This window comes from Gouania willdenowi, chromosome 3 (genome assembly GCF_900634775.1).
Source record: "Gouania willdenowi chromosome 3, fGouWil2.1, whole genome shotgun sequence".
NCBI lineage: Eukaryota > Metazoa > Chordata > Actinopteri > Blenniiformes > Gobiesocidae > Gouania > Gouania willdenowi.
In genome coordinates, this window is record NC_041046.1 from 8,020,055 (window position 1) to 8,033,618 (window position 13,564).

Genomic DNA, 13,564 nt, shown 5'->3' on the forward strand with positions numbered 1-13,564 from the left:
TGAGGAAGGAGATATTAAAAAGCCTTTATTGTTATGGCCAAATCATTAAAAAGCCAACATTTTTTGAACAAGCATGGTCTTCATCAAGACTAAGAAACATTTGTATTCTATACTTTCACTTTTTATGATGTAAATCTACTTCAAATAAAATGCAGTTTAAAGAAATGAAGGAGAAAAAAGGAAGAAAAATAAACAAATAAATAAAATACAGTATAAAAATATCTGAGCTGATGCATTTTGTCACTTTGTGCACAAATCCTGACTACTCTGTAGTTGTTACTTTGAGGTCGCCAGAAATTTGTGATATCAAAACTGGGTCACGATCCAAAAAACGTTGCGAACCACTGAACTACAGTATAAAAAGAAAAAAATGATGATGATTTGAACTGAAGGACGTACCTACAGTAACTAATGAAAGAAGGTAACAAAGGTTGGGTTAGCAGCTTTAAATGTAACTTTATGAAGCTAAATGTGTTGAAGTGTTCAAAGGTAATCTATGATCTAGGAGCTCATCTGTTTTTATATACTCTTCATTTGGGTGTGTACTGTGATCTTTTATACTTAAAATGATACTAAGTGTAGCTAAATGAAACACTGAGGGGCGGATTCACTAAAGGATTAGGGGTATTAAAATGTGTGCAACGTGCTAATATGCCGTACAAACCCCAGGGAATCAGGAGTGTGCGACTGCTGCACGTCAAACTGCGCCCTCAATCCATTTAGGGCGTTTCCCTCTAATGAAAATGTATAGTAGGCAGAGCTCACAAGGGGAGCGACAAAATGGGAGGAGGACATGCAAATAAATGAATGCAGTGGGCGCAATGCAATTCATCAAATCTGGAACTATTTGCGGTGATTGTTTTAGCACAAGAAAATAGTACGACTGACAAGCAGGCGCAAACACACACACAGAGATCTGCAGCAGAAAATGTTCACACAAAACACATCGGAGATGGAAAAAAAAGTCTCCAGTTAAGCTTTCTCGTATAACAAAATAATTCAGATAAAACAATAGTCAATATTAACAGCCACTGAATGAGAAAATAAAGTGGAGTCTGGTGACGCTGCGGTGGAGAGAGGATACTGTGAGCGCTATGGATGCACCGCTTTAGTGATGTTTTCATCATCAAACTATGGTGTCGCGTTGATGGAAGGAGCATCAGGCTAGAATGACACAATAGTCACATATGAGAGTGTGGTGACAGCACTACTCAGGAGGTCAGACCTGCTGGATGATGCTCAGTAGATCATCTTCAAATACACGGCAAAGCACAAGGAAAAAGGAGGACCGAGGTGGAGAAGCAACAGAATAAAGGCACAAACGTGTTCAGGAGGAACGGACTCCGCCAAAGGTTCCTCTGACTCGGTATGTGCGGTGGACTAAGAGCGAGTGCACAGTCTGCCCCACATACCAAGTCAGAGAGAGAGTGATAACTGATGGGATAAATAGCTTGTAAACCTAAGAGAAACATTATCTAAGGTGGAGAGAACAGACGCAATTAATTTGCAGTGTGGATGTGGAGTGTGTCTGCTCTGATTACCTGGGATCAGAGTGTGAGCGTCTTACTGTTGTCAGAGCATAGAGTGATACGTGTTTTCATGTCTCTAAAACATTAGAAAACTCTCCAATAACAAGTCCCTACATTTGTCACGCGTCTCTATGGAGAAAACAGTTGCAAAGCGTTCACAAGAAGACCAGTAAGTTTTGTTCAGGAGAGAAGGGGGGAGCGTCTTTATCCGATAAAAAATAATAATAATAATAATCTTGAGCAGCTTTAAAACAAAACAACAACTTCATTAACTTCATATTTTTTGCTTCATATTTCATGACTTTTCCTAATTTGATGGGTACAACTGATTAAGCATAAAATTATAATGATATTTTGTCAATGTGCTGAACACAGCTTGGGGTGTAAAACTTGCCTGTCTGTGCGTGATATTTAAGATAAATTAACTTTTTTTTTTTTTGGATTTTGTATACGTTATTATCTCACAATGGAGAAATTCACTAACCATTCCTTGGGGAACAGTTGGCAGCCATTTTGCGGCACCTGGAGTTGTTCGGGGTTAAGGGACTTGCTCAACATCCCACAGTGATAGCCCAGGTGAGGCTTGAACCTTAACCACTAGGCCACCACTCCAACTCTATAGCGCTGTAGGAAAGGTCTTATCATCACTACAACCCCGTGCCGTGACCACTAGGGTTGGGCCACTGGCGTTGCAAATCGAGACCACCAATGACAATTTCATATGTTTCTGCTGGCAAGTGTTAATTCAATTCAACTTTATTTGTATAGCGCAATTTACAACAAAATCATCTCAATGCGCTTATCAAAACATATAATTCATAATAAGAAAGAAAAAACCCAACAAGATCCACATGAACAAGCATTTAGCCATCTAAAAAAATCAACATCATAAACACCATTAAAGAAACATAAACAATTATTTAATATAGCCTCCATACTCTCCCAACAAGATATATCTGATGACACGGCAGCACATCTGTTTTTTGTGTTGGAAACAGAAACACGGAGAAAATGACAACAACAACAACTTAGAACAGCCTCAGTGAGGAGCATTCACAAAGTCAATCCTATCATTGACTGTGAAACATTTTCTGACCTTACCTTTGCTGAAGGTGTTGGTCTCCCATCTTTTAAAAGCTGTCGTTTTTCCTCAAAAGAACATTTCTTTATAGTCTCTAGCGCTGTCATCCTGCCTGTAGTGTTATCCCGCCCACTCGCTAAAGCGAGAGACAACGAAGCAGCAGCGGTCACGTGATATGAATTCACTAATGCACTGTGAATTTACGTATAGCATTTAGCATAGCGCGGTTACGTCCAAAGGCAGAGTAGAGAGCTGCCTTTGGCCATAAATGGTTTTTATCTTGTGGAACTGACTGCGCATGTGCAAACACATAAAAACACGCTATGGAAACAAAGGCAGAGCAGCCGTGTGCTTTTGGGAGGGGGTGTGGCCTCTTCCTGCCTTACAGCGGAGTGAGACTGCAGCCGTTCCAGGAAATAGAGCTGTTTAGTAATTTGAGCTATGGAATGCACAAAATGCTGACACTTTCAAACTTATAGGTACTGTAGGCTATTGGAAATGGAAGAATAAATAATTTATATTATATTTAATTAAAACAAATAATCAAAATATCAATTAACCCTTGGGTAGGCACTGCCTTCTTTGCCTACCCTGACTGCACATCACTGGTACAACCAATAGGGTTCATAATCCTGTGTTCATTATAGGGGCAGTATTATGAAAAAAATGACTTTATAATGGTTTTGCTGCAGTGATATACATTCCTTTAGCCTAATTCAGAGGGACAAAGTTGAAAAAGGTCCGTTTTCTCCCTTGTTATTCTACATTTTGTAAAAAGTAGAATAACTTTTTACAAAAAAGTTATTCTACTATTGGACCAGTTGGATTTTTCTTGCATTATGAGTCATAAGGTGGAAACTCCTCCTCCTGACAATCCTGGCTCCTCCTACCCTACATAAGAATGTGAGCTCCTCCCTCTCAAACTACCTCACAGGTAAAACAAACAGTGAAGACAGGTTGATATTACAGTTAATATCTTTTCGTTCAGTATATAGATAATCTGAAAGTGACTTTTCAGAGGCTAAAACTCTCGAAAACCAGCGCGTTTGGGAAAATAAACCTCAAATACAATGTTTTTGGGGTTTTTAGAACAAATGGAGATCGGTGAAAGATAGCATAATACTGGACCTTTAATGTTGACAGTAAATTTGAGAAGATTTGGGTTCAAGTTTTGTCTGGTGGAGCTAAAGAACAGGTCAAGGTTTCATTATCAAGGGCTTATTTATGTATTCAACAAATAAACAAAGTGTCTGAAACAAAAACTTGGTCAACAACGTTCTGAAAATCCTTTTCTGGAGGCAAATATCCCTGGTGTCAGATTGTGTTGGTGATATTTGAGGATAATAGGAGAGTTAACCAATCCAAAGTTTGACACTTTGTGTTTTTTCCTTCAGAGTCACATGTGGCCATAGTGAACGTCACTCTTGCACCACAGTCCAAGTACTTCCTGAGATGTAAAGTGTCGTCCCATCACGCTAACTACACCTGGAGAAAGCACAACACCGCCACGGCTTGTAGTTCAAAGATGGATGAGTGTGTGTATTTTATTGACAGCATGGGTCCTGAGCAGGTGGGGATCTACAGGTGTGTGTCAGAGGAGAAAGGCTACAGCAAGGTTGTGGTGGAGTACCGACTGCTGCTGAAGAGCAGAGCCCCAGGACAACAGCCAGGCTCAGTTCTGTGGCTCTGTGTGCTGATGCTTGTCCTCATGGCTTCCCATAGCATAGGAAACATACAAATATGGGACAAAACTCATTAGCCTATGGTAGGGTGACCAGATATCACAATTTACCCACGACAGTCCCGGTCGCTTTCTCCCAAACCACTGATTTGTCCTGGTTTTTCATAAGTTCAGTTCCGTTTGTATCATTTATTAAGAAATGGACGTCTGTTGTGTTGCCGCTGACACAAAAGACCCCTTAAAGCAGCAGCGCATTTCGCTTAAAAAAGTTGATGTCTGAGGACTGTGAGCTGTCAATTACAACAGTTGCTATGGTAGCGCTTGCAATATAAACCAATTAAAAAGCTCAAAAGTCTTCCACACATTTGAAACTCAATGCTGATTGGTCGATGGCATTGACAATATTACTCCTTCGCTTCCTTTATTTATGTTAATTTAAAATAGTGCTTTTTTTGACTGATGGCCACTAAATTTAGTTCAGCCGTTGCAATAATACATTTCATCTAAAAGGAAGAAATAATAAATGTCATTTACGTGACCTTTTTTTCATTACATGTCACTAGTTTATTTTGAAAATCTGTCGTCATCTTTGGTTAAATTACTGTCCTGGTTTTGAGTTTTACAAATCTGGTCACCTGAGTCTAATGGCACCAATGTAATTATTAAGCAGTAGTAATTTTGAAATATCCAAATTGATGTATGATGAAGGAATAATTTTCTTAATTGTCTGAATCAGGTTTTAGTTTTTTGCTCTTTGTGTCTATGTTTCAATAACTGTGTCATAGTTTGTGTACATCATGTTACTGTACATTAATAAGTTCACATCATTTCAAGGCTTCACCTTAGCCCATTGAGCTATAGCTGTAATGAGTTAAAAATGGTTAAATATTGAAAATGGTAAAACATTGGAATTATTATTCAAATGACTAAAAGTATATTATATACGATTTAAAAGTAAATTACAGTTACAAAGGATAAGTATTTCATAAATATTAATTTTCTATAATTGCTAAAATATATTATATACAGGGTAAATACTGTGTGTAATTTGCACTTTATGAGTGTTCGATGGTTTATTGATCGATTGCTTCTGATGCCCATAGAGTTTTTGCGCCTGCACGAAAAGTGTGTGTGTTCCTTTTTGAATAAAGCAACGAGGAAGCTGGACGTCGACTGCTTCTCTGTCCCTTTATTTGTTCAAAAGCATCCACTGTACCTTTCCCACACTGTTGGAGTGGAACATAACTTATCAACATGTCAAATGTAGCTGCTAAGCTTCCTATTGCAAAGAGTAGGATGTGTTAACAGGAAGTGTTATGAAAGAAAAGCTAATATCACTGTAAAAGCAAACTCCTCCTAGAGCGTTCATAATTTCCGCTTGAAATTTAGGATTTATGTTCCTGACAAGTTGGAGACATGTTGTTGTTAAAACAGTGTGTTTCACCACATTGCCAGGCCTCCTGGGGGTGCTAAATTTCCATTTGGAAAAACTGCAACTGTGCAGAACGGGAAACGCGTTCCGCAGGTAATGACATGACAAGTCTTACTGTCCCCTGGTGGTGATAGAAAAGCACTTGAGCATTGTGTTGACAGTTTTCAACTCACACTTACCAAATGTGTTCAGAAATGCTCTGGACAAGAGGATGTTTATTTGTCAGGAAGAAGGTTGAGAGTTTATGAAACGCACTTCCTGTGGCAGAGCGCCATTCACCATTCGTACATGCCAGTGACGAAACCTGCCATGTACGTTAAGGGCACCGAAACCAAACATTTTTCATAATTGGCTCTTTAGCGCCCCCTTTTACTTTTTAAATAAGCAGTCCCTCGCGCACATTTGCACTTGCTCATACTGCTCCATGTGCGTGCATGATTCTCCGCGGCGCACCACAACGGGTGAGCGCAATCACGCTGATGAGAAGGTCACCCTACTCCAGTGGCCTACGAAGCAGCGGAGCCTCGTAACAGCGGTGTCCACAAGAGGAGGAGACTTAAGCGGTGTGATCAGAAGCAGGAGCGGGGGTGCCGAGCGGGGCTAGCAACCAAGCTAAAAGCTAATCCTCAGAGAACGCCATCCTGTGTTCTACTGTCCACTCCCTGGAGAACAAACTGGACGACCTGAAGCTGGATTTAAATGCAAGGCTGGAGATGAGTGTGGCGTTGCACCAATAACAACTGGCGCAACAACAGTGAGCTAGTCTCATGTCACTGCTATCCTGATGTAGAACTACTGACTATAAAATGCAGACATTGTTCTTCCCTGGTCTGTTATAACTTTTGTCAGTCTATAAAACTCCACGTTTTTCACGGTCTGATTAATGCCGCCAAAAACACGGCAATAGTTCACCATTTTCTCTCAAAATTTGGGATTTGCTCATTTGTGTGCTGTTTGTAAACCTGCCGCTCATCTCCACAATGGCGACTTCCAGGTTGATGACGTGCGCCACGAAAAGAAATAGGGAGAGAGGCCCAGTGTTCTAGATCCTTCTTTATTTGATTAAATATTGGCACGAAATTGGCTTTGTATAGCTGGTCAAAAGAAAGGAATGGACGACACTGTAGTTGGTAATGTTGAGAGAGTACCAAGAGGCATAGCCTCTGATTTGGCCAAAAGAACTTTATAGCCAGAAAAGCAACTATAACTCTTGATTACATCTATAAGAACCGGTACTGACGTTTCCGGGTCAGTCAAAAGAATCAGAACATCGTCTGCGTACAAGTTTATTTTATGACACAAATGTCAAATTTGTAAACTGCTTATTCTTGGCGTCGTCCTGATGACCTCAGCAAGAGGCTCAATGGCCAAAGCAAAGAGGAGGTGAGACAGAGGTTAGGCCTGCATTAGCCCTCTTTGAGTCATGAAATATTCAGACCGGAATCGCTGCCTGTGGTCCACTGTAAATGATTTTGATCCACTTTATAAAATTGGCCTATGGTATGTATGCTAGTACTTTAATAGTAGGTTTAGCCTCTGACCTGTTTGCAAATTCACAACCAAGCCCCTAACGTCAACACTCCGTTCAAAGTCAAATGAAAAATGTTGGAAGTTTTTCAGTTTGGAAACAGGCAGCTGTGCCTGGAGCAGATTTTGATGAAATACATTCAGTGTAACAAAGATGAGGATATTATTAGGGTAATAAATAATACATTTGGCTCAGTGATCAGGCAGCTACAGCATAAGGAAAAGGAAAACCTCCTGCAGTGTGATGAGAATGTTTCACCTGCAGTTTAACATTCTTAACATGAGTTAAATGTAGGACATTCGTACGACAGTGAGATGTGAAAGTGATTCGTTGCTGTTTTTAGGCGACGATGGTTCTGCTTCTTCTGCGAGTCACTCAATGTCATTGAACTAAACATTGTATTATTCTGTCCTTCAGTTGAACTGAATAGTGACATTGATTTAGTGCTGTTTCATTTAATAATAAGAGTTATAATATATATATATATATATATATATATATATATATATATATATATATATATATGTATATTTGGCGTGTCCTGATCCGATATGAGTCTGATATTAGACTGAAAACGAATATCGGGTTTAAAGTTCTGGATTTACTGGTATTTTTTTTCTTCCCCCAATTAATTTTTAATTATTTTGTTCAATTGTAGAATACTGTAGATATTATGTTGAAGGTTAAAATATATGTAAAAAAATGGTTTTTCTCATCCCTACTGTTGCTGACTAGTGTTCTCTGCTTGAGTGACATCACTTGATTAAGAGTTTTCTAACATTACACACTACAAAATTAGAAATTATAACTTTATTAAAGAAAAATAATGTATGATTCATGCTGATATCGGATCGTATCGGCCAATACGCAAGGCTGCAATATCGGTATCATATCGGAAATGAAAAAAAGTTGTATCGGAACATCCCTAATGTTTATGCATTGTCTAAAAATCTTTTTTACAAATTGTGTATGTTTTTGATGATAGATGATGATGGTCAACTAATTTACAGTGCAGATAGAACTTTACACATTCTTACATTTAAGGAACTGGCCAACAACCAACATTTCCACATTATATATTTACAACATTGCCTGACATGAAGCTTTAGGTTTAGAGAAGCTCTTTAGAAAATGATAAAGCACAATAAAATGGTACGTGACTCAGGCTTAATGGGGGAGGAAGCCACGGTACAACATGAAAGAGGAAACTGAGCGTGCAACCGTTTACTGGAAAGAAAGCAGAAATGATAAAAAAAAGTTTCACGTGGTTGAAAATGAGGAACAACAATGTGTGTGTGTGTGTGTGTGTGTGTGTGTTTCTAAGAGCTGAAATAGAACAACGCAGAAATAAAAGCACAAGGACAGATTAAGATATAAAGTAAAATTTTATCATGACATACAAGTTTAAAGCCCTGAGAACCATATCTTTATATTAACTAATATGAACAAAACTGAATGTGTGAAAACACTTTGGAAAAGTGCTTCTCTTAAATACAATCAGCACAAACCAGTTTTTTTTTTTTTTTTTAACAGGCATTCATGTTTTGTCCTTTTTTTGTTTTAATCAAAGAGAAAACTATAATAATATCAGTAATATCATCATTATCATGTCCATCATAATAATAGTACAAAAATATGCACAAACCCCACAGTTGAATTAATATACGGAGCATTGTACAAGCCAAAACAAGAACATTAAATTGATAAATGAGGTATTTGATAGCCACTTGCATATGCACCTGTTTTTACACAGATCAGGTTCGTTTTTACTCCTTAAACAATTTAAGTGAACTAAAAATTTAAATCAGAGACAAAAAGAGTTTCTGCAGACTTCACAGCTTCCTGAGTGACGAGACCTTTCGCCTGCAGTTACCGTCCCCAAAAAAAAAAAAAAAAAAAAAAAACACAAAAAAATCAACAACACCCAAATCCAAAGTAGCATTAACCGAGGCTCCTTCAGGACTCGTCCCTCAGCACAACTTTGACGTGACAGTGAGCGCCCCCCACTGCCCTGATGAGGTAATGCGGTGTTAGAGGTCAGAGGTGTGGATGGAAGGGGGATCACTAACTAATATATGAACAACTATACAGACTGGCACACAGAAGCAGGTGTGATGTCACACTCTGACACAGTGACTCGTGTTGGCCTCCTGCAGTATGAAAATGAGCCCTTACTGAGTCAGCGTATCCTGGTTTATTATCTGGATGAGGCTCTGATTTAAATGCAGAATTGTAATGATTCTTTAGCAGTTTTGAAGGAGCTCAAACTGCAGCTCGTGTAGAAAATTGTGCATTTAGGAAACTGTGAAATAGGGCATTTGTTCCTTGTGTTTTTACATTTCAGCATGCGATTCAGAAAGTCTAATGTACATGTTTAGGTTCTACTACTACTGGGTGTCAGTACTGAGTCGATGTAGGAGCCAATCTGTCCAAACTAGATTAAACAACATGAGTTCTGTTCCTAGATTGTATTTCATGCTCCCATTGCAGAAGAAAGCACATCTGTTAGAGGTAGTTCAATATAAACATCACGAAACAGCAGGATTTAAAGACAATGCATTTCCACTTTTAGACACACCTGATGCATTGAAGCTCTCATGTACCAGAGAATAAAAACTGCCTCAACCAGATGAATAAACAGTGCCACCTACTGGATGCTGAATGCTGTTACACTTAAGGAGCAGTTGTCACAAACCTGCTTGAACCAACACAAACACACGCACACAAACACACAGGTGCGCACAAACATGCACGAAAGGCAGTGGAGCTGACACAGATGCAACACAGAGCATGGATTACACCTTTGTTACAGAGTCCAAATGAATATTGTGACTAGAAAGAAAAGTACAAGAATAAATATCAAACAAAAGCACCTCAAATATCCGTCTCAAAATAAAAGTGATGACTCTGCAAAAAGGATGAAGCCTGACAGTAACACTGTTTCCAAGCAGGCTAAGCATGAACTGACTGAAACTCATCCACAACCACATTTTTTTAAGGCAGCATCTAAGGTTTCGTCTCCTTGTTTATATAAAATACAGCATCAAGTCTTCAAGTCGCCGCCTGCGATCTGCACTGCTGAGAAGTGACTGTGGAGAAGCTAAAATACAATCTGACAACAGCAACAAGCTGCTCCGATGCTCACATTCATCACAGATAAAGCTAGAAGTTTATTTTCATCCATAGCAGTGTTGCAGGAAATGTTAAAAAGTTCCTTTAAAGGGAGAAATCCAGCTGATTATCAGGCAGAGGGTGATTTAAGGGAATCCACACAAAGCAGTTAAAGAGGCCCAAACACCATTAGATGAAGGGAAATAGTCGAAGACGACCAACTGGGCTCATCTTTGGTATCTTAGCTGTGCAATACCCAGAGGATGGAGGTGTTTAAACACTGGTCACATGATTGTACACATGCATATCATCATTTCATGGTCTGCCGTCAGCAGTCAAATATAAGCTTTGAACTTGTGTTCTTTTTTTAAACCCCTTGCACCTAAAGACCTTAAAAACTAAACTACAAACTTACTATTATGTGTTCTTCTTCCCTGGAAACAAAACAAGGTGTATAATCACTCATATCAGGAATAAAAAGAAAAGAAATTGCAGAAAGAAGCAAGCATGAAAGAAGATCTACAAGTAAATACAGGAGAAAGACAGAAGGTCCGTCCCGCTCCCTAAAAACCCACCCAGCGTTGGCGTCCACGTGTTGATTGGTCTGTTCACGGCTGGGGGGTCGTCTGTGTTTGTTTCGTAGAGGTATCAAGTGTCGGCCGGCATCGCGGCCATATGAGGTATGTAGTTTAGCTCTCAGTGGCAGAGAGTCTGCTGAGGTATTTCTCCAACAGTCATGTCGGCACGTGCATTCTTCAGGTGAGTCCTTTGGGTCGGAGGCTAACAGTGATTGTTTGCAATGATTCCTGAGAGAGACGCCCTCCACACAGAGAGGCCACTGTGAGGTCTGACAACTGCACAACATCTCATTACATTCAGCTTTGTGTAGGAGCAAACAGCTGTAGCTCCGCCTCTCTGAGCTGGAGACGAGGGTTTGTTTAGTTTTTAAACTAACCGAGCTTTGCATTAAAAGACTTCTGAGCTGATCTGAGAGCAGTTAAGAATTGAGGTAAAGTCACCAGCTTGAGTTCAGCGAGAGGCTACAGCGAGTAGGAGAGGTGGGCGCTCCGTGAGAGGCGCCTGATTGCAGCCAAGTCACAAAAAAAGAGAGAATATAAAAATAAAGTTGATTCAGGTTAAATATTCTACAGCTCCTGAGGTAAAGACAACACTGCAGGTTCCTTGATTTGAGGTATGTAAAAAGAGAAAAACTTAAAAACAAAAAACAAAAAATAATTCTATAACATAAAACAAAAAAAAATAAAAAAAAAAGACGACATCATGGCAACAAACCAACAAAGAAGTCCTAAAGATAAAACTTTTCAAGTTCAGTTGTGATTACACCTGTCAGCGGGTTTTGGCTGAGCTGATTGTGTTGAGCATGAGCATCATGATTAACTCGTGTGTGTGTGTGTGTGTGTGTGTGTGTGTGTGTGTGTGTGTGTGTGTGTGTGTGTGTGTGTGTGTGTGTGTGCGTGTGTGTGTGTGTGTGCGTAGTTGTTGATTGAACAGCCAAAGAGGTTGACAGGGTTGATGAGGTAATTGTTGTGCAACAGTTTCATATTCTTATTGGTTTTTTTTTCATGCGGGAGCCTCAGAGCAGCTATGGGGGGGTGGGGGTGGGGTGCGGGGGGAGAGGCCTGCCTGAGTTAGGGCGATGCACCGGGGACGGGCTCTGTGGGGATAGAGCCTTTGGAGGAGGAGGAGGAGGAGGTGGGGCTGAGGTTCTGAGCTATGGGGGCTGAGAAGCTGAAGCTGGTCCCAGCAGCAGCAGCAGCAGCAGACACAGCAGTGGGTCCTGGTACTGGTTTCTGAGCAAACAGGGTTCCTGCAGGACAAACACACAGTATCGTCACATAACGGTTCCACTCCTGCTCTTTAATATTCAGACCCTCCAGGAATTTGTGATGTTGCGATTACAACTATTAATGCAAATTCAGCCAATCCTCATGAAATTCTGCGCGGCTCTGCAATTCTGTCCAATCACCGCAACATTTATGCAATTTTAACCAATTTGACTAAAGATTCCGGTCGATTCGTGGCTGAACTCTGTCCACTTCGTGTAAGCAACTACAACATCTGAAGCCGGCAACCACTATGAGCCGCTGGGAGTCCCCCAGAATCACCATTTAGTCTGGTTACAGACTGTGTCGCAACAGCCAAACTGACTCTTTTGAGCAAAACAGCATAAAACGTGTCTCATGAACGCAACTGTTTAATAATCTCCTGCTGCTCTAGAAGGACATTAGAAGAAAATAACCTGATTGAACCTCTACTATTATAGATAATCTTTGATAGAACTTCATTACAGGTACAATCTATAATGGTATCAGTGGCCTATATCATTGGTGCTTGTACAAATTGCTGAATGCATGAGACTTTTCTGCAGCAACAGAGTTTGTAGCAAAAGTCATGAGTGCATTGATGAGAATCTCACAGGAAAAGAACTATTTATTGATTTTAGGATTTTTTGTTTTTATTTTAAAAACTTAAACTGATTCTCTGTAATATTCTCTGAACTGGAAACCTTAAAAATGTGATGGAACTAATACATATATTGTTAAATTATTGTGAATCTGAGCTCTTTTCTGTATTGTTATGAAATAATTCAAAGTTTTTTGTCAAATTGACCAAAGTTATAGAAAACAGTAAAGCCTCAAAATGCTGCAAGAGCTGCGCTTTTTTTTTTTTTTTTTTTTAAAGCTGATGCGAAATCCTGGAGGGACTGAATAATGAGCCACACCATACACACCTGAGTAGAGAGTTCCATTGACCTCCACTGAGACGGTGATGCTGGCGTTTCCATTGGTTGAGATGCTCAGAGACATATCCTGCTGCTTCTCTTCTGACGGAGCACAAACATCACAGACTGAATCATTCTACAGTAAATGATGTTCAGACCGTGTCACTAAACGTAACCTAAGGCAGTGATTCTCAAGCTTTTTGGGGTCTAGAACCCCTTTTTTCTTATTTCTGAATCCAAGTCCCCCCTTTATCAGACGACAACATTTTGCTTAGAAAACTATTTAAAAACAACTATAGAACATAATGATGTAATGAATGAGTGATAACACACATATTAATTAGTTTTTGATCATGTTTGAGCTCAGGTATATATATATATATATATATATGGTCATATAACGTTCTCTCTCTCTCCCTCCCTCCCCCATCAATTACAATGTAATTAAACACAAAACTG

At 39.6% G+C, this 13,564-nt stretch overlaps 2 protein-coding genes across 4 annotated transcripts in view; one reads left to right on the forward strand and one right to left on the reverse strand.

Annotated features, from left to right (window-relative positions):
- The window catches only part of LOC114461313 (semaphorin-7A), a 30,714-nt gene extending 25,256 nt beyond the window's left edge, over nucleotides 1-5,458 (forward strand). For both annotated transcript variants that reach the window (XM_028443313.1, XM_028443314.1), the window contains one exon: nucleotides 4,005-5,458. In XM_028443313.1, coding sequence (XP_028299114.1) covers nucleotides 4,005-4,369 — 365 coding nt within the window. In that variant the 3' untranslated portion in view covers nucleotides 4,370-5,458. The remainder of the gene's footprint in view (nucleotides 1-4,004) is intronic.
- A 3,515-nt stretch (nucleotides 5,459-8,973) lies between these two features.
- LOC114461294 (AT-rich interactive domain-containing protein 3B-like) overlaps nucleotides 8,974-13,564 on the reverse strand; it is a 92,612-nt gene continuing 88,021 nt past the window's right edge. The window contains exons 8-9 of one of the 2 annotated variants that reach the window (XM_028443278.1): nucleotides 13,115-13,204; nucleotides 8,974-12,190 (exon numbers count right to left, since the gene is read on the reverse strand). In XM_028443278.1, coding sequence (XP_028299079.1) covers nucleotides 12,012-12,190; nucleotides 13,115-13,204 — 269 coding nt within the window. In that variant the 3' untranslated portion in view covers nucleotides 8,974-12,011. Of the gene's footprint in view, nucleotides 12,191-13,114; nucleotides 13,208-13,564 lie in introns of both variants that reach the window. The other variant, XM_028443277.1, reaches the window with a different exon arrangement.